Source organism: Drosophila willistoni, unplaced genomic scaffold, assembly GCF_018902025.1.
Source record: "Drosophila willistoni isolate 14030-0811.24 unplaced genomic scaffold, UCI_dwil_1.1 Seg531, whole genome shotgun sequence".
Classification (NCBI taxonomy): Eukaryota; Metazoa; Arthropoda; class Insecta; order Diptera; family Drosophilidae; genus Drosophila; species Drosophila willistoni.
This window is the reverse complement of record NW_025814459.1, coordinates 12,049-33,121: the sequence shown is the minus strand read 5'-3', so window position 1 is coordinate 33,121 and position 21,073 is coordinate 12,049. Positions and strand designations below refer to the sequence as shown.

Sequence of the window (21,073 nt, the reverse complement as noted above, 5' to 3'; positions counted from 1 at the left end):
GAAAAAAATAAAAGTTGATAAGCGCAAAAAAAAAACACGTCCGTCCTCTGCACTGTCACGGTCGCCATGTAGTATGTCCAAGATTATATTGTCTTTTAGATTTAAATAAGGGACACAAGCAGGTCTTTTGCTTTTGAGTTAGGTATATTGAATGAATCTTAATTCAATAACAATTGTTGACTATAGCTAAAACCGCGTAGCTGCGCTGCCAGTATTATGTATAAATATATGCATAATTGTTTACGTAAAAGAATGTATGTATATATGCCGCAGCAGCGGGAGAGTGAGGATGTATCATAATGCATATGCAATGTTGTGCACATAAATATTGTAACTAAGTGCCACAATATGTTTGTAATATTATTGATGGGATATTCCAGAACATGCTACACTAGATCCCCTCCCTCCAAACTTTTTTTTTTTGACTTATATGACCATAGTATGTTACGCCATTTCTCCACAATATAGGTGGAATTTTGAGTATTCTATGAAGCATCGTTCAAGTTATTTAGTGTTAACTTTCACCGCACTGTCCAAACACTGGCGTGAACTTCAAGCACTTCCTGGATCTCCACAGCAGATGTAAGCGGGCAAAGCCTTGGCCACGTCTTTCTGATATTTTTTCACCTTTTAATGCATTTAAAACTGCAGTTGCAGATTACTTAAAAATTTCTCGGACTTCTCTGTAAGTTTTGAACTCAGCAATAAGGATTCTGATCTGAATATTTATGTCAAAAGATATGTGCATATATTTTTACATATACTAATTTTCAATTGAAATCAGATAAAAATTAGATAGTTTTCATCGGCGATCAGTAAAGGCATTTTGAAGCAAAACTGCCCATATATTTCTATCTTTTTATACCATACACCCATAGGGTGATATGGTATATTAAAGTCGCCAAAATGTATGTAACAGGCAGAAGGAAGCATCTCCGACCCCACAAAGTATATATATTCTTGATCAGGATCAACAACCGAGTCGATCAAGCCTTGTCCGTCTGTCCGTATGAACACCTAGATCTCGGAGGCTGTAAGAGCTAGAGCCACCAAACTTGGTATGTAGACTCGTGTAGTATGTAGAGTGATCAAGTTTATTTAAAATTTTTGCCACGCCCCTTTCCGCCCCTGCAATTAAAAAAAAGCGTTTATCTCAAAAACTATTCCAGCTAGAGGCACCATATTTGGTATGTATATTCGCTTAGTAAATGCACACATTTTGTATGTGTAAAAATTTTGCCACGCTCTTTTCCGCCCCCGTAATTTGAAAAACTTGATTATCTCCCGTAATTTTTTACCTTATTCAATCAAATTTGGCACACTTAAATTTAATACTAATATCTAGCAAAATACCAAAAATCAAAATTTGATCAAAATCGGACAAAAAACAGTCGAGTTATGCATATAAACGTTTTTCCATAAAGCCGGAGTTGGCCGTTGGCTGGTGGGGGCGCTAGGGTGCTCGTATGATTGAGTGAGCGAGATACTAAGATATGCTTGTAAAAAGCATGTGAAAATGAATTTGTTTAATAAAGTTGAAATATTTGCTTTACTGGTGTATGGTATACCTAAGTCGGCGAGACGACTTACTTACTTCATTTTTTCATGCGTCTGTAGAGTTCAGAGTTAGGTAAAAAAAAAAGTAGAGAGAGGGGCCTAGCTTTTATACCCTTGCAGGCTTTTTATACCCTTGCAAAAAGGGTATATTAATTTTGGTCAAAAGTGTGCAACGCATAGAAGGAAGCATCTCCGACCATATAAAGTATATATATTCTTGATCAGCACGACGAGACGAGTTCAAATAGCCATGTCCGTCCGTCCGTCCGTCCGTCCGTCCGTCTGGATCAACGCAAACTCCTCCTAGACCGTTAAAGCTACAGAGCTGAAATTTTGTATGTAGGCTTGTATATACTGCAGGCGTTGTATATCTCGGATTCAGCCGGATCGGATCACTATATCATATAGCTCCCATACAAATGGCAAAGTCACGAACAGTGACTTTTCTTAATACCTTCGTTATTTTCTGAGCTATTGTCGTGAAATTTAATATTGGTGAGTATTTCACATATAAACGAATACGCCAAATTTGATCAAGATCGGGTGAGATCATATAGCTCCCATAGGAACGATCTTTCGAAAACAGTGACTTTTGTCAAAACCTTCGTTACTTTTAACGCGATTGCTTTCAAATTAATTATTTGTTAGTTTTATACATCTGTTAATGACTGTGCCAAATTTGATAAGGATCGGGTAACTATATCATATAGCTCTATAGGAACAATCGGAGGAAAACAGTGACTTTGATCAATATCTTTGTTCTTTCCTATGCTAAGATTGTAGGCCGTTCTTTCGCAATATAAGCCTTTTTAGATAAAACGTTTTTCTACTTTAATGGCTATAGGTAAGGAAAGAGTTACCAAAAAAGTTGCAAGGGTATACAAACTTTGACGAGGTCGAAGTTAGCCCCGGCCCTCTGGTTTTTCAATCCCTTGACTTCCCTATAGCCAACAACGAGAAAAATGAATTGTTACAAGCATGCGTGTTATTGTATCGTTTGTTTGTATGACAGAGTCATAAAGTATGTATATTAAACTGTCAAATGTTAATTATTATGAAATTTGCGTCAAAAGTAACGAAGTTATTATTAAAAGTCAATGTTCGTGACATTTCCCTTTGTATGTGAATCCGGCTGAGATATACAGCCCAGTATATGTAATCCTACGTGCAAAAATTCAACTCTATCGCTGTAACGATCTATAATAAAAAATAGAATATGATAAAGAATATTTACACTTTATATATATGTTTGCTTTATGCGATGAACACTTCTGACCGAAATTTATATACCCTTTTTCCAAGGTTATAAAAATGATTCCCTCCTATTGTTACAAACATTTTTCGGCTTTTAAACTATAAAGAAGTGTAAGATAGTGTGAATATAACTTTATTTACACACTAAATTTTAGGATTGTAATGTGTTTCTTGACTGTGTCATAGATATTAATATTTCTCTGTGGCGTATTTAGCTGTTTTGCCACATTAAACATAAAACCTCTAAGTATAAAATTTATGTGTTTTCCAGAATGTGCTTGTTGCAAACGTTAAAGAATGTGTTTCACATTCAGGAATTCGTAAAGTCTAAAGGAGTAGAAATACGTTTCAATGGTCGAGGAAAAAACGAAGCTTCCCATTATTGCGGACAGTGCGAAGTAAGTAAATAAACTAATGATTAGAAAATCCTTACTTCTTCTTGACAAGGACACCGGATATACACCTGTTCCGCGCTTAAAACAGGACTTACTTAACAAAAATTAGACTTTACACGGCTTTTAAAAAACAAAAAAACATGCCCGGAGTTAACATTGACCGCGCCGAAGTTTGTATAACTTTGCAAGTTTTTTTTTGTAACCTTTCCCTTCTATTGTCAACGTCAATGTAAAAATATTAAAGAAGCTAACTTCGGCAATGCCGAAGTTTATATTCCCTTGCAGTCCTTGGCAATAATATCTTTACATTTTGAAATTTTTTTCCCTGCAACTTAATTCATCAATACACAAACAAAACATTATTACTCTTTTTACTACAAATTTTTCTTCTTCCATCATTTCCTAAGCAAAGCACGATCGCACACACATACAGTTTATGTAGCGTTGCGTCTGTGTGTGTATGCATGTGCTTTGTTGATTTGATGATAACGCAGATGAGGCAGCGCTTGAGCCGATTATCAGGATCGGACCACTATATCATATAGCTCTAGAAGAAACATTTTCATACAACTTAGATCCCAAAATTTGAATCTGATGGGATAAATATAACACTAGTTACAATCAATATAAATCGGTTCAACAGCTCCGGCAGCGCTTCTTGCTGCCTACTACGTTATTGTTTGGACGTTGACGCGTACAATGCGAATTACGTTCAAGTGGCGTATACGACATAGACTGTTTCGAGACCAAGCAGAAAGTTGTCCACCTCCCACCCGACCGACCGAGGGGTGCAGACGTATTACGCACAGCACGAATCGCGTGGACAAATACAAAATAGAAAACACAGACAAACAAATAAAACTATAGCTATCTATTAACTAAATGGGATAGGATAGATGTTTTAAGCATATTAATAGAAAACTCTGAGCCGATTACAGGGAATAGAAGGTTGTAATCAGAGCAGAGGACCCTAAAAGGTTCATGCATAGCATTGTTAGAAGAACAACGACTAAGGGATAAAGGTATCAAAGGATGTCTACTCCGTCTACATGGTACCGACAGATTTACCTGAGCTAATAACTCAGGCGAGTCGATATCACCAATTAGGAGCTTTTGCATAAAAATGTCACCAAGCATAATTCTACGGTTAGTTAGGGACGGAAGGTTAATCAAGAGAAGTCTACTAGAATACGAAGGCAAATTGACATTGCGATCCCAGCTTAAGCCACGAAGAGCAAATAGCAAGAACTGCTTTTGAACGGATTCTAGTCTAATCTGGTGCGACTCATACTGAGGTGACCAAATGCAAGATCCATACTCTAAAATAGAACGGACAAAGGAAGTAAAAAGAACTTTAGTTGTATAGGGGTCATCAAATTGTTTTGACCATCTTTTAATGAAACCCTGTACACTCATGGCCTCTGCGACCGTGGTGGATATATCGGTGTTAAAATTTAACTTATGGTCCATAAGTACGCCCAAATCATTCATATTATTTAGACGTTCTAAAAGATTTAGTAGATTAATCTGGCACCAGGATTGAAAGTTTTTAAGATCAGCTTGTAGCCGACTAAATGAATCTGTATCTTTATAAGTAAGACAAAGCTTGACATCGTCAGCATACATAAGCACAGGCGAATGAACAATGACTGAAGGAAGATCGTTAATGAATAGTGTGAAGAGCAGAGGGCCAAGATGACTACCTTGAGGTACACCAGAAGTCACAGGAATGGAAACGGAAAAAAGAAGACTTAAAAAGTACCTTCTGTTTTCTAATCGTTAAATATTCTCGAACACAAGAAAGAAAAAGGGGTGGAAACCCAATGTCGCTCAGCTTAGAAAGTAATAGGGTATGATTAACGGAATCAAAGGCTTTGCTGAAGTCAGTGTATATGACATCAGTTTGTTTACCATTTTTGAACCCCTTGATAATTATTGATGTAAATTCTAAAAGGTTTGTGGTTGTAGATCTACGTTTCACAAACCCATGTTGGGATGGCGAAATAATAGAGCTGCAAAGACGAAAAAGATGGGTGCACAGAGGTCTTGCGTTTAGAATTAACAAAATTATAAAATTGTTTAGGGTCAGAATAAAACTGAAGCTTACACCGCTGAAGATAATTCTTATAGCATTGTGTATTAAGCGTCATGAATTATGAACGAGTGACTGTATACAGAACGACGTGTTTTTTGAAACTTATAATATCGAGTCTTCACATTTTTGAAATTGAATAACTCTCGAGAGAGAACCAGGGAGGTTTGTTAAGCCGCTCCAGCCTACTCCAGGCACACAAATATCGAAGAGTGCATTCAGAGTATCACAAAAAAAACGAACAGCTGAGTTCATATCTCTACAATTGTATAGATAAGACCAATCGGTAGTAGTAATGTTTTCATTAAGGCTGGCAAAGTCAGTCTTACGAAAGCACCTAGTTAAAGGTAATGTTGTCTGGTAATGTGACTTTCTGCGTTATTGGTTCTGTGGGTTGGTTACGTATTATGTGTGGCAATACAAATGCCTCATCTAGCATTGCGCACTTGTTGTATCTTGACCTTACAACCAAGCTTACTCGCGCCTTGCTTATCTGTGGTTGACCACCCATTCCATTTATGTGCACATGAGATTCGTTAATTCTTAACGAGATTTACTTGTGAGCCACTATCCAGGCGTGCTTGAAATTCTCCTTTCCTTTCATTGAGGGTGTATTTTTTGCCAATTCCATATGCAGAAGCTGCATAGCTGCTTTTTTAATCAATTGACACACAATTTGTGTCTCTGCAGCCAATTAAGCCGCTCTGCTGCGGATTTGATTTTAAACTTTTCACATTGGAAGAGTTTGTGCTTTGCTTTTTCACAGAAAGCACACAAGGTATTAAGGCACTCAGATGCTGTTGCGCATGTCTTCCTTGGATTTAGTTTTTCAATGCTGCGATTTTCGTTTCTTGGTTTCCCAATCGCCTCTAATGTTAGGAAGCGCTGTTCCAAGAAGGATAGGAAGTCCTTTATTTCCTGCAGATCCCTTGTGCTGGAAAGAGATTAAAAGATCTATCAAATTTTCTTGTCATATGAAACATTATGACAGCCTGACGATTCCATATTGACGCCTTAATTTTTTAAGGCTTGCAATGATTCAAAAATGTTATCATGCAAATTCTTTATAGAAGCTGCGTCATTTCCCACATTTGGGTGATCAAACAGCTTTGCCAGTATGGCTGTTACTAGAACTCGTTTGTTATTAAATCGTTCCTGCAACACTGACCAAGCAGTGTTGTAATTGGCTTCTGTTAATTCCAGGTGCCGTATCAATCTCTCTGCTTCTCCAGAAGGGTTTGATTTTAAGTACCACATTTTCTCTATCTTGGATACATTTGACTCATGAACCACCTTTTTATAGATGTCATGAAATTGTTGCCATTTCAGATAATCCCCATCAAATTTTGGAATAGGAATTTTGGGTAGTTGCAATGATTGTATCGATCGCAATACAGGCCGCGATTGTATCTCTACATTTTCTGCTGGTGCCACACAGAATTTCAGCCTTGTATTTTCTGCGGCCACAAACGTAGCTATATTATATCCGGCTTCGGCTGGATTTTCAGCTAGCCAATGAATCTCATAACGGATTTCTTCAATGTGCATCCATAATTTGTCGACTACCGATTTGTAATTCATTTGTTCTTCGGGCACAATTTGTCTTAATGTCCTGGACAATGAATCCAGCAGCGCACTTTGCTTCCGAACCAGTGGTTTGATCACGACTCGCTCTTCCTCTTGTTGGCGAGCTTGTATCTCTAGTTTTGTCTTTGCCAAATGGTCCTTCCAATTTTCCACTGTATTAGGTTCAACCGCCTTCATTTTGCTGAAATAGTCCGTTACTTATTTAATTTGTCCATTAACTCCTGATGACTTTTCTCGAATTTCTCCTACATGTATTCCAGGAGCTCAAGTTTCTCCTCGAAATAAGATGGCTTCGTTTTCCCGGCGATAGAATCCTTTTTGATATTCCGAATGAAGGCCTGAATTGCCTGTCCTCGTTCTGTCTGCTGCGTGTAAAACTCCTCCATGTTCTTTTATATTCTTATGTACTTGCTTATTGGTACTAGTACTTGACCCAATGGGAGTTTATTTATTTATTTACGTCAACTAACACAGCAGTCGACGAAAAAGCTTAAGCTAAAGACAGATAGTAATTAAATGAAGAAGGTAGCTCAGCTTTATACACAACTAAACATCCCCGGCTCGGTGGAGGTGTTTTATTTGCACAAGGTGCCAGCTATGCCCCGATTCACAGCCAATGTGGCCAGGGATGAGTTGCAGCCAATCCAAGTCCAGAATATTTTCATTGGTTTCGCTGTAGATGATTAAAAAGTATAGCGCGAAGAGAAGTGACAGAAAGATGAGGAGAGATAAGGTGAGAAAGGTTGTTAAAAGATTGGCAAAGAACACGAAAAGTTTCGTGAAGAGAGTAGTTAGTTAGACATCTACTAAGGTGAATAGGAAAAAAGTTTCTGGACCGTCGTGAGGGAACACAAAAATAAAGCGTATCTAGTAAATTAGTAGAAATGACTTCGCCGTTGACTAGTTTATGGAGAAAGAGAATGCCAAATACGAGACTACGGTTGTAAAGTGAAGGAAGATTAATAAGAAGAAGTCTGTCAGAATAATAAGGTAGGCGAAGACTCGGGTCCCAATTAAGACCGCGTAACGCGAACTTAAGGAATTGCTTCTGAACCGATTCAATACTACGCTTGTGAACATCATATTGAGGGTTCCACACTGGCGAGCAATATTTTAGAGTAGGGCGAACTAACAAAGTGTATTAAACCTTTGTTACGTAGGGGTCATCAAATTTTATGAAGCCAAGAAGACTGCATGCTCTATTGAGAATTGAACAGATGTGAAAATTAAATGAAAGTTTTGGGTCAAACATAACGCCTAAGTCTTTGAATGATGGTACATAATCTAACATTGATGGCACTCCCACCAATGGTTTCGGCATTGCAGGTACTGCATCAGCTACCTCATTAATTGTAGCATCAGTTGCAACAAGTGGCACTTCGGCACTACTACCGCTAAAATCCCTATCGGCAAAATCCATGGGTGTAGATTCTTGCCCAGACAAAACGGACACTACAGACATCGTCTGCGGAATTGGAGTTTGCATTGGTTGAGAAGGGGTCGGAACCGATATAGATGTGGAGACCGGCAAACACAAGGACAAATCAGAAGTCTGTTCTCCTGCATTCTTAAATGTATTGGTATTAATATATATAACTCACTCTAAGGTCCAGAAATAATAAGAAAGAGAGATATTGAGGGTGCACAAGGGTTAAAAGATAAAGAGAGCACTATAGAGTCTAAATTACAGACATACAACAGACTGCAGTATGAGAGCAAATAACGGCGCCGAGTGAAACGAATACGAGCGATAATCTTCTTTTGTAAGATTGACCTCGAGCCGGCTAAGTTCGATTTAAATTTCAATAGGTCGTAATCTAATCAGATAACACTAACGGAAGGCACGCCGTTACTTTGGAATTTTTATTCCAAAAAAAAACCTTTTTTCTATATGGTACAATATACCGTGTATAAAATAACACGTCGTGAATTTAGATTCGAGTTGACAGCAATGAGCAATCCACCGCCACGACGACCAACACGATCAAGCCTATAAGAAATAAAGTTATTAGAAAGAATTTCATTATCCAAAACAGAGGAGTTATTACATCATCAGATGTCACAACAGGGTCTAGCCTAGATATATGTATCTTTGGTGGTATGCCAACGAGAGGCCGCGGTCACGAAGCGTCAACCGCAGCAGCAACGTTGGACGGGGCACCATCAGTTTCCAATGGAATGGGTAATTGCCCGGACAAATCGAACACTACAATTGGTAACGTTTTTGAGAGATTATTCCCAGGTGATACCGGTAGTACTCCATTGACCAGATTCACCACCAGGCTCTTAAATTGTGCATGAGACCGGTCGCGGACGAGAAAAGACCCTTTACATTTTGGAGACCTATTTATAAGCGATAAGCTTCTGAACTGAGTCTCCACCGAATAAATTCATGAGAGTCAGCAACAGTGGCAACTATGCAGTTACTTTTAAAGCTGACAACCATTTTAAAAGAAACTAAATTTAATTTAAACCAGGCCGTGTCTAACTTCGACCGCGTTAATACCCGCGTTTGTATACCCTTGCAACTTTTTTGTAAACTCTTTCCTTACTTATAGCCATCAAAGTGGAAAAACGTTTTATCTAAAAAGGTTAATGTTTGCGAAAGAACGGCCAACAATCTTACCATAGGAAATAACAAAGTTATTGATCAAAGTCACTGTTTTCCACCGATCGTGCCTACGGAAGCTTAGCCACTCGATCTATATCAAATTTGGCATAGTCATTAACATTAACATTAAACTAACAAATGTTTAATTTGAAAGTAATCGCGTCAAAAGTAAGGAAGTTATTTAAAAAAGTCACTTTTCGAACGATCGTTCCTATGGGTGCTATATGATATAGTCACCCGATCTTGATCAAATTTGGAATAGCCGTTTATATGTGTAATAAACTCACCAATATTATTTTCATGGCAATAGCTCAGAAAATAACGAAGTTATTGAGAAAAGTCACTGTTTGTGACTTTGCTATTTGTATGGAAGCTATATGATTTAATGATCCGATCCGGCGGAATCCGAGATTTACAACCCTACAAGGCAACATGCAAAATTTCAACTCAGTAGCTTTAACAGTCTAGGAGGAGCTTGCGTTGATCCAGACGGACGAACGGACGGACATGGCTTTTTTAACTCGTCTCGTCGTGCTGATGAAGAATATATACACATTATATAGTCGGAGATGCTTACTTTAATGCGTTGCACACTTCTGACCAAAATTAATATACCCTTTTTTGAAAATTGATCTGCCCTTGCCTTTCTAAGCTGAGCGACATTGGGTTTCCACCCCTTTTCTTATCTTGGGTTCGAGAATATTTAACAAATAGAAAACAGAAGGTACTTTTTAAGTCTTCTTTTTCCGCTTCAAGGTAGTCATCTTGGCCCTCTGCTTTTCACATTATTCATTAACGATCACAGGAATGGAATCGGAAAAAGAAGACTCAAGAAGTACCTTCTGTTTTCTATTTGTTAAATATTCTCGAACCCAAGAAAGGAAAAGAGGTGGAAACCCAATGTCGCTCAGCTTAGAAAGTAATAGGGTATGATTAACGGAATCAAAGGCTTTGATGAAGTTAGTGTATATGACATCAGTTTGTTTACCATTTTTGAACCCCTTGATAATTATTGATGTAAATTCTAAAAGGTTAGTGGTTGTAGATCTAAGTTTCACAAACCCATGTTGGGATGGCGAAATAATAAGTTGCAAAAATGTTGCAATTGAGAAGTTATAATTTTCTCAAAAGCTTTCGGAATAGCGAACAATTTTGAGATACCCCTATAGTTAGAGGCTTCGGACTTATTGCCATTTTTATGCAGAGGAATGATATACGACTCCTTCCAAATAGGTGGAAAAGAGGAAGATTCGACAGACAATAGAAACAATTTTAAAATGGGTTTACATAATGCGTTTGCACAGAACCTGAATACACATCCAGGAAGACCATCTGGCCCCGGAAAATAAACAGGCTTAACTAATTTAAGTTCGCTAAGAATAGAACTTTCATCAATCACTGGATTGAAAATGCAATTAGCCTTTTTTAAATGATAAGGATACGGACTTGCTCAATATTCCGTTGAGGAATAAGTTGTTTTGAAAAAACTCGCAAACATATCGGCAATTGCCTGATCAGTGCTCGATTTTTTATTTTGAAAAGGCAAAAAAGATGGGTGCACAGAGGTCTTGCGTTTAGAATTATCAAAATTATAAAATTGTTTAGGGTCAGAAGAAAACTGAAGCTTACACCGCTGAAGATAATTCTTATAGCATTGTGTATTAAGCATCATGAATTTTGAACGAGCGGCTGTATACAGAGCATAATCTGATGAACGACGTGTTTTTTGAAACTTCTTATAATATCGTGTCCATTTTTCAAATTGGATAACTCACGAGAGAACCAGGGAGCTTTGTTGAGCCGCTCCAGCCTACCAAGAGGCACACAAATATCAAAGAGTGAATTCAGAGTATCATAGAAAACGAACAGCTGAGTTCATATCTCTGCAATTATACAGATAAGACCACTCGGTACTAGTAATGTTTTCATTAAGACTGGCAAAGTCAGTCTAACGAAACCACCTAGGTAGAGGTAACTTATATGAACCCTTGCAAAAAGGGTATATTAATTTTGGTCAGAAGTGTGCAACGCATTAAAGTAAGCATCTCCGACTATATAATGTGTATATATTCTTTATCAGCACGACGAGACGAGTTAAAAAAGCCATGTTCGTCCGTCCGTTCGTCCGTCTGGATCAACACAAGCTCCTCCTAGACCGCTGAAGCTACTGAGCTGAAATTTTGCATGTTGCCTCGTAGGATTGTAAATCTCGGATTCCGCCGGATCGGATCACTAAATCATATAGCTCCCATACAAATGGCAAAGTCACAAACAGTGACTTTTCTCAATAACTTCGTTATTTACTGAGCTATTGCCATGAAAATAATATTGGTGAGTTTATTACACATATAAACGGCTATTCCAATGGTTGTCAGCTTTAAAAGTAACTGCATAGTTGCCACTGCTGCTGACTCTCATGAATTTATTCGGTGGAGACTCAGTTCAGAAGCTTATCGCTTATAAATAGGTCTCCAAAATGTAAAGGGTCTTTTCTCGTCCGCGACCGGTCTCATGCACCGTCTACTCTCAATTTACAATTTAAGAGCCTGGTGGTGAATCTGGTCAATGGGGTACTACCGGTATCACCTGGGAATAATCTCTCAAAAACGTTACCAATTGTAGTGTTCGATTTGTCCGGGCAATTACCCATTCCATTGAAAACTGATGGTGCCCCGTCCAACGTTGCTGCTGCGGTTGACGCTTCGTGACCGCGGCCTCTCGTTGGCATACCACCAAAGAAACATATATCTAGGCTAGACCCTGTTGTGACATCTGATGATGTAATAACTCCTCTGTTTTGGATAATGAAATTCTTTCTAATAACTTTATTTCTTATAGGCTTGATCGTGTTGGTCGTCGTGGCGGTGGATTGCTCATTGCTGTCAACTCGAATCTAAATTCACGACGTGTTATTTTATACACGGTATATTGTACCATATAGAAAAAAGGTTTTTTTTTGGAATAAAAATTCCAAAGTAACGGCGTGCCTTCCGTTAGTGTTATCTGATTAGATTACGACCTATTGAAATTTAAATCGAACTTAGCCGGCTCGAGGTCAATCTTACAAAAGAAGATTATTTCAAAGGCAACACAACTTTTTTTTTTTCTTCGCTCGTATTCGTTTCACTCGGCGCCGTTATTTGCTCTCATACTGCAGTCTGTTGTATGTCTGTAATTTAGACTCTATAGTGCTCTCTTTTTTTTCTTTTAACCCTTGTGCACCCTCAATATCTCTCTTTCTTATTATTTCTGGACCTTAGAGTGAGTTATATATATTAATACCAATACATTTCTCATTTTTATTTGTTTGGTTACTAATTCATCTTATTAACTCATAATGCCTGTCTGTTCGGTTAAAAATTGTTTGCAGCCCGCCCCACCCCTGAATAGTTTTATTTACTGTTGGTTGTGTAAAACTACAGTACATGTTAAGTGCGCCGGCTTTACATGCAGGGTAAAGGATATTTTAGATCAAAAAAAGGGCCTCAAATGGGCATGTGAGTCATGCCCGATCGTGGAAGATGAAATGGAACTCTTCTTGCGGCAAACAAAGGATAACCTGATAAGTCAGTCCGCCAGTTTTCTTAAACTCTCGCAAGAGTTTAAAGCTGTCGAGTCTCAGTTTAGTAGTTTAACGCTATTGACTGAGTCTCGAAAGCGTAAGAATGCAGGAGAACAGACTTCTGATTTGTCCTTGTGTTTGCCGGTCTCCACATCTATATCGGTTCCGACCCCTTCTCAACCAATGCAAACTCCAATTCCGCAGACGATGTCTGTAGTGTCCGTTTTGTCTGGGCAAGAATCTACACCCATGGATTTTGCCGATAGGGATTTTAGCGGTAGTAGTGCCGAAGTGCCACTTGTTGCAACTGATGCTACAATTAATGAGGTAGCTGATGCAGTACCTGCAATGCCGAAACCATTGGTGGGAGTGCCATCAATGTTAGATTATGTACCATCATTCAAAGACTTAGGCGTTATGTTTGACCCAAAACTTTCATTTAATTTTCACATCTGTTCAATTCTCAATAGAGCATGCAGTCTTCTTGGCTTCATAAAATTTGATGACCCCTACGTAACAAAGGTTTAATACACTTTGTTAGTTCGCCCTACTCTAAAATATTGCTCGCCAGTGTGGAACCCTCAATATGATGTTCACAAGCGTAGTATTGAATCGGTTCAGAAGCAATTCCTTAAGTTCGCGTTACGCGGTCTTAATTGGGACCCGAGTCTTCGCCTACCTTATTATTCTGACAGACTTCTTCTTATTAATCTTCCTTCACTTTACAACCGTAGTCTCGTATTTGGCATTCTCTTTCTCCATAAACTAGTCAACGGCGAAGTCATTTCTACTAATTTACTAGATACGCTTTATTTTTGTGTTCCCTCACGACGGTCCAGAAACTTTTTTCCTATTCACCTTAGTAGATGTCTAACTAACTACTCTCTTCACGAACCTTTTTGTGTTCTTTGCCAATCTTTTAACAACCTTTCTCACTTTATATCTCTTCATATTTCTGTCACTTCTCTTCGCGCTATACTTTTCAATCATCTACAACGAAACCGCTGAATATGTTTTGGACTTGGATTGCTTGCAACTAATCCCTGAACAAAGTGGCTGTGAATCGGGGCATAACTGGTCGGGGATGTTTAGTTGTATATAAAGCTAAGCTACCTTTTTTAATTTGTTAAATAAAAAAAAAATAAATAAATAAATAAATAGCTTATATTCGGAAGAAAGTTAACGTCTCGAATATTGCGGTGGAAAAGTTTAAATTTTCTTATTCTCGGGATTTCTTCCTTTAAAATGTTTCTGCCAATATCATTGACATTGTATGTGAAATAGATTTTTGGCCGAAGCATATAATGGTGAAGGATTAGGCTAATCTGTCGGTACCATGTAGACGGAGTAGACATCCTATTATACCTTTAACCCTTAGTCGTTGTTTTACTAGCTATGGCTTGCATGAACATTTTTGGGTCCTCGGCTCCGATTACAACCTTCTATTCCCTGTAATCTGCTCAGAGTCTTCTATTACTATTCTTAAAACATCTATCCTCTCCTATTTAGTACATTCAAACAGGGTGGGCCATGTAAAGGGGAAGCATCTGGCAACCCCATAACTTTTGACAGAGATGTCAGATTAACAAATGTCATACCGAGTTGGAAGCTTCATTTCAGTACAATTTTAACCATGGAACAATACACACCTAAACAACGCGCTGAAATTGTTTAGCTGTACATTCAAAATAACTTCTCAATTGTGTTAACTAAACGTGCGTGGAAAAATAAAAATAAAGTTAAAACATCGCCTGGAGACGACACTGTACGTCGATTATATGCCAAATTTATATCGTCTGGTGGTGTTGGTGCCAGTCATCTGTCCAGACAACGACCAAGACGTTCCGACGAGAATACTGATGCCGTTCGAGCCAGTGTTGCAGAGACTTTATCGACATCAGGTCGCCATCGTTCGCAAGAGTTAGGCATCGCTCGTACCACTCTAAGACGGATAATTCGTGTTGATTTGAAAATGTTTCCGTATAAAATTCAAATGGCTCAACAACTTAACCCATCTGACTTACCACGTCGACTTGATTTTGCGAAATGGACCATCGAAACGGCAAAAAATCATAATGTCTGATGAGGAGCATTTCCACTTGAATGGAGGAGTGAATAAACAAAATTGTCGGTTTTATGCTACTGAGAACCCTCAATTCATCGAAAAGCTACCTCTTTACGACCAAAAAGTTACTGTGTGGTGTGGCAAATGCCACATACACTGGCGGTCATGAAAACCGCACCACTTGAAAATTTCATGTTTTTTTGGAATCGTTCAGATAAAAATAAGAGAATAAGGTTTCTTTATTAACAATAAGATAATTTACTAGGAAAAGGACGTTATGGAGTAAAATATTTATTTCTATACTATTGATATCCTTGATTTTTGTCCCAAACAAAAAAAACAGCAAAATTGACCAAAATTCAATGGTTAGCGGAAAAAATTTCTTGTGGGCTCATCTCCGATGTAAGATTTATAACTCATTTCATTTTTTTAAAAGTAATGTTAAATGAAAATAAAAAAAATACTAATAGGTTGTCACGCCCCCTTTAGCCTGTATAACAGCCATTATTCGCGACGGCATTGAATCAACAAGGACTCGCAGAGTATCCTCGGTAATAACGTTGTCCCAAACATTTTCCAAGGACGAAATCAGCTGCAACTTATTTTGTGGTTTCTGGTCTGTCACTTTTCGTTTCATTTCGTGCCATAAGTGGCCAATAGGGTTTAAGTCGGACGAATTTCCCGGCCAAGTCAAGCGAGAATTCCTATGTCCTTAAACACTTTTGTTAACTAAAAAAAGACAAAAATTTTTTAAATATTTTTTTTAGTAATTTCGTGTTTGGAAAAGGTAACAGCATCAAATAAAAACAATACTTGCACATTTGGCTCGATGGCATTTTGCAGAGTCAGTCGACTTTGTTAATTGCATACTAATTCTACGAGTTTTTTGGTACCGGCAACAGAAGAGCATTTGTAGTAGAATTAGTATGCAATTTTCAAAGTCGACTCTGCAAAATGCCATCGAGCCAAATGTGCAAGTATTGTTTTTATTTGATGCTGTTACCTTTTCCAAACACGAAATTACTAAAAAAAATACTAAAAAAATTTTTGTCTTTTTTTAGTTAACAAAAGTGTTTAAGGACATAGGAATTCTCGCTTGACTTGGCCGGGAAATTCGTCCGACTTAAACCCTATTGGCCACTTATGGCACGAAATGAAACGAAAAGTGACAAACCAGAAACCACAAAATAAGTTGCAGCTGATTTCGTCCTTGGAAAATGTTTGGGACAACGTTATTACCGAGGATACTCTGCGAGTCCTTGTTGATTCAATGCCGTCGCGAATAATGGCTGTTATACAGGCTAAAGGGGGCGTGACAACCTATTAGTATTTTTTTTATTTTCATTTAACATTACTTTTAAAAAAATGAAATGAGTTATAAATCTTACATCGGAGATGAGCCCACAAGAAATTTTTTCCTGTTTTTTTGTTTGGGGCAAAAATCAAGGATATCAATAGTATAAAAATAAATATTTTACTCCATAACGTCTTTTTCCTAGTAAATTATCTTATTGTTAATAAAGAAACCTTATTCTCTTATTTTTATCTGAACGATTCCAAAAAAACATGAAATTTTCAAGTGGTGCGGTTTTCATGACCGCCAGTGTAAATATGCAGATAAAGTCATCGGCCCGTACTTCTTTGAAAACGAAAATGGACCAACGGTAACCGTGAATAGGGAGCGTTATAGGACAATGATAACCGATTTTTTATTGCCATTTGTTCGTGAAAATGAATTGGATAATTACTGGTTCCAACAGGACGGCGCTACATGCCATACAGCGCATGCCACGACCAATAAATAAAAACCCTCATTTAATTGTAGTGAAACCATTGACGGGTTAAAATATGATGCTAGCGATGAGGAGTGAGTCAGACTCAAATTATAGTCCATATATTTAAATGCTTAAGATTTCTCTTAATGTGTATGTATTGGATATTTTATTTTTTGTTGATGTTTTTTGTTACTAATATTTTTTTTTAAATAAATTTTGTAGTATACTAAGAGAAGCACATAATTAAAATTGAAAAATAGCTCATTAGCAAGATTACTTATATGGGCGGTCTGAGTGGGCGTGGTTAAAGGCTTACTATGTATGATGCTAGTATCCCCTGTACCAAGTTTCAACTCTCTATCTTCAAAATTGGACTTTATGCCCAAAAATCGGGCTTTCCGAACAGCGAGTTTTGTATGTTTTCAAAAATTCTGTATTTTATTTGACTATAATTTAATCAAAGAAAAGTATATAGTTAGTTATACAAAAATTACATTGAATAAACCTTCAAATCCACTTTTCGAATCAGTTTCCTCCCAAACTGAAACAGGCAGAATATTTTATTTTTTAAAGAAGTCATTTTGCATCTTAAAATCAGCACGGTCCAAAATAGCTTAACATAATGATGGGGAACTTCAAGTTTGCAATTCTTTAACAATTCTCTCAAAATCTTTTAGAACTGAAATAATTTGTAATGTCAATATAATAACGAATACGTGTTTTTGACCTCAGACTCACTTAAAACATTATTAACCGTTTTCCAGTTATCCACTATAGAATTAGGCATTGTATCCAGTTATCCACTATAGAATTAGGCATTGTATAATTGAAGTTCTATCGACTTGGACATAAGTTTTTATACAGTGGTGCTCATAGACTTAAGCCACAATACTTCAATCAAGAATTTAAACGAATATTAAGAAAAGATTTTATTTCACAGCTCCAATTTTTTGTGTCACATTAGTTCTATATATCATTGTTCTAATAACAGAATAACAAAGTTATAAAAATATATATTTGAGGAAAAACCATCTCGAAAATGTCCTGCTTATATACTTAAGCCACCTGGAAAAAAATGACTGAAAAAGTTAAAATTTGCCCAATATTCCTCATAATTTTAATGAATTTATTTTAATATTGAGTGGGATGACCTTTCTGCTTAAGAACAGTGGAGCAACGCTTTGGCATTGAGCCTACAAGACGTGCGCACGGTTGAGGGGTGATTTTCTTCCACTCTTCTTGCAAAATTCGCCACAAATCCTTTTTATTTGATGGTTTTTTTTGGCCACCGACTTGTTTGATAATTCCCCACAAGTTCTCTATAGGGTTCAAGTCGGGGCTTTGCGGTGGCTATTGCAAAACTTTGATTGCCTCTTGGTTAAGCCACGACTTGACTATCTTGCTGCAGTGTTTCGGGTCGTTGTCCTGTTGAAATATCCAGGCAAGTGGCAAATTATCAGCATACTCTCCAGATAAATTGTTACTAAGGATGTCCCTGTACATTTCGCCGTTCATAATGCCTTCTATCTTCACTAGCGGACCTACGCCCGATGCGGTGGAACAGCCCTAGACCATAATCGAAGCGCCACCATGTTTAACGGTCTTCTTCGTGTATTTGGGGTCCAATTGTTTGTTGGGAGGGCGTCGTACGTATGGTTTACCATCACTTCCAACTAAACTTGGATTCGTCGCTCCAAACAATCGTGTTCCAAAAATTGAGACCTTTTTGAAAATGCTCTGTGGCGAATTGAAGGCGCTTTTTCACATTTTTAATGGACAGCAATTGTTTTTTTTGGGCAATGCGTCCATATAGCCCGAACTCATTTAGCCGCCTTCTTATGGTCTGAGATGACACATTCACGCCATAATCTGACACCATTTGACGCCTGATTTGCGTCGAAGTCAAGAAAGGGTCGGCTTTACTGATTTTTGCAATCCTTCTATCGTCGTTTCTAGTGGTTTTTCTGGGCTTTTCACGTGGAATATTGTCCCAGGTTCCATGTTTCTTATAAAATGCAATGGCATTTCTGACTTTCCCACGCGAAAAATTTAAAGTCTTACAAATTTGTACAATACTTGTGTTCTTTTCGTAGTATTCCCATATAAGCTTCCTTTCGGCCGGATTTGTATTTTTATTCTTAGCCATAGCGGTCAAATTGATTTGGGAAACGTATTTAGTATTTAATATTTCAGTTTTGAAAACAAATAACACAACTTTCCAAGAAAAAAACACAAGTTTCACGATTTTAGCTCAAGGTGGCTTAAGTATGTGAGCAGGGCGGAAAGCTTCATTTTGACATTTAGTCAATTTTTTGGGAACCCTCGTATTCCTACTGGACATTTTTTTCTGTGATCAGCTGCTTAAATAATAGTGTTGCAAAATGTAAAAATTTCAGGGCGAAATAAATATGTTCAAAAAAGTTATTAAGAAAACAGTTTATGGTAGTGGCAGTGGCTTAGGTCTATGAGCGCCACTGTACCTTTGCAAAAAGGTTATATTCATTTTGGAAGTGTTCAACGCATAAAACGATCGGTCGAAAATAATGACTTTTTTCCATAACTTCGATACTTTTTATGCAATTGCCATACAAATTTTTATTCCCCAGTTTAATATTGCAAAATTGGCGAAAGATCAAGTGACTATATCATATAGCTTCCATAGGAACGATCGGTCAAAAACAGTTACTTTTATGAATAACCACGTTACTTTTGTTGCGATTGCTTTCAACTTTAACAATTCTTAGTTTTGTATATTATTAATATAAAGATTTAATGGCTGTGCCAAATTTGATATTTTTTAAGGAAAGAGTAACAAAAAAATGACGGCCCTCTGGTTTTTATAACAGTTTGGATTGTTGTTTTATACTTAACTACAAGTTTATAAAGTGTTGTTTAATATCTTTAATAATTATTAAATTGAATTTTTTTTCAGGTTGAAGTTTTCAACGTTTTGTTCATAAAGGAACAGGAAAAGCGACATGTAGTTCATTGTCTGCCATGCGCATTGAAATTGTCCCCATCGCTTCAAGGAATCGTTTGCTTGGAAGAGTACCGATTGACAGAGTTGCAGCACGTCTATGATTCATTTGCATTATACAGAACTCAAGGGCTTGGTTGATCCTATTAATCATAAGAATACCATGTATTGGAATTAAGTAAAACATAATATTAAAATATGTTAGTTGATTGAACAGTACTATAGATTTTTTCGACTAAATTTATGAACATTAATAAACAAAAAGTACTGATTTTCACAATGCTAAGAATCAGTTTTCTGAACATATGATATTATAATTATTGTAATAATTATACGGCAAAATAAAAATGGCAATATCTAATAATAATAAGTATGCAATAAAACTTTACTTTTGTTTATATGCTTAAATCTGGTAGTGAACAAAAAATGAACTGACATATGGTGCAAGATAATCGTATTCTAGTGATATATATATATATATAGACGTAGTCGTACAACGCTCAGTACGAACAAGTGGCCCATATGACACCAGGCCCGGGCCTGTTACGAATGACCCTAAGTAAAGTTAATGTTACAACCTCTACCCACTCCGACCTAAGGGCATAGGCGTATTACATATATAAACATAAATTAAACTAAAGAAATAGAAAATATTAAATGTAATGAGATAATAGGTTACATATAAAAAGAAAACAGGATAGGTATAAATAAAGATGATTACAACTAATTACGAGCGAGGAATGACAAGATCGCAGTTTTAATACCCGGAAGCGATGTTTCGGAACCGATAACGTGCCAAAGTCTGTTGTAGTCACTACATAGTATACGAAAAGGTTCATGCAGAGAATAGTTAGTTGTGCAAGTGGGAAGTATAAGCGGTGTGAAATTGCGGGTCCTTCTAGATGGAACAGAAATGTTAATTTGGCTCAACAGCTCGGAAGAGTCAATCTCACCATTCAAAAGTTTGTAAAGAAAAGTTACACCAAGCATTGTTCTACGATTAGTTAAAGAAGGAAGGTTAATTAACTGAAGTCGACTAGAATAAGATGGAAGTTGTACAGTTGGATCCCAGCGCAAATCACGAAGGGCAAAGAGTAAAAACTGTTTTTGTACAGATTCTAATTTGTTTTGATAAAACTCATATTGAGGAGACCAAACACAAGATCCATATTCTAACATGGGGCGGACTAAAGAAGTA

The 21,073-nt window shown here is 37.2% G+C and overlaps 1 protein-coding gene across 3 annotated transcripts in view; it reads left to right on the top strand.

Annotated features, from left to right (window-relative positions):
- LOC6653350 (lysine-specific demethylase 6A) overlaps nt 1-20,184 on the top strand; it is a 213,256-nt gene extending 193,072 nt beyond the window's left edge. For all 3 annotated transcript variants that reach the window (XM_047013058.1, XM_047013057.1, XM_047013059.1), the window contains 2 exons: nt 3,083-3,209; nt 19,831-20,184. In XM_047013058.1, the coding sequence (XP_046869014.1) occupies nt 3,083-3,209; nt 19,831-20,016 (313 nt within the window). In that variant the 3' untranslated portion in view covers nt 20,017-20,184. The remainder of the gene's footprint in view (nt 1-3,082; nt 3,210-19,830) is intronic.
- The last annotated feature ends 889 nt before the right edge of the window (nt 20,185-21,073 follow it).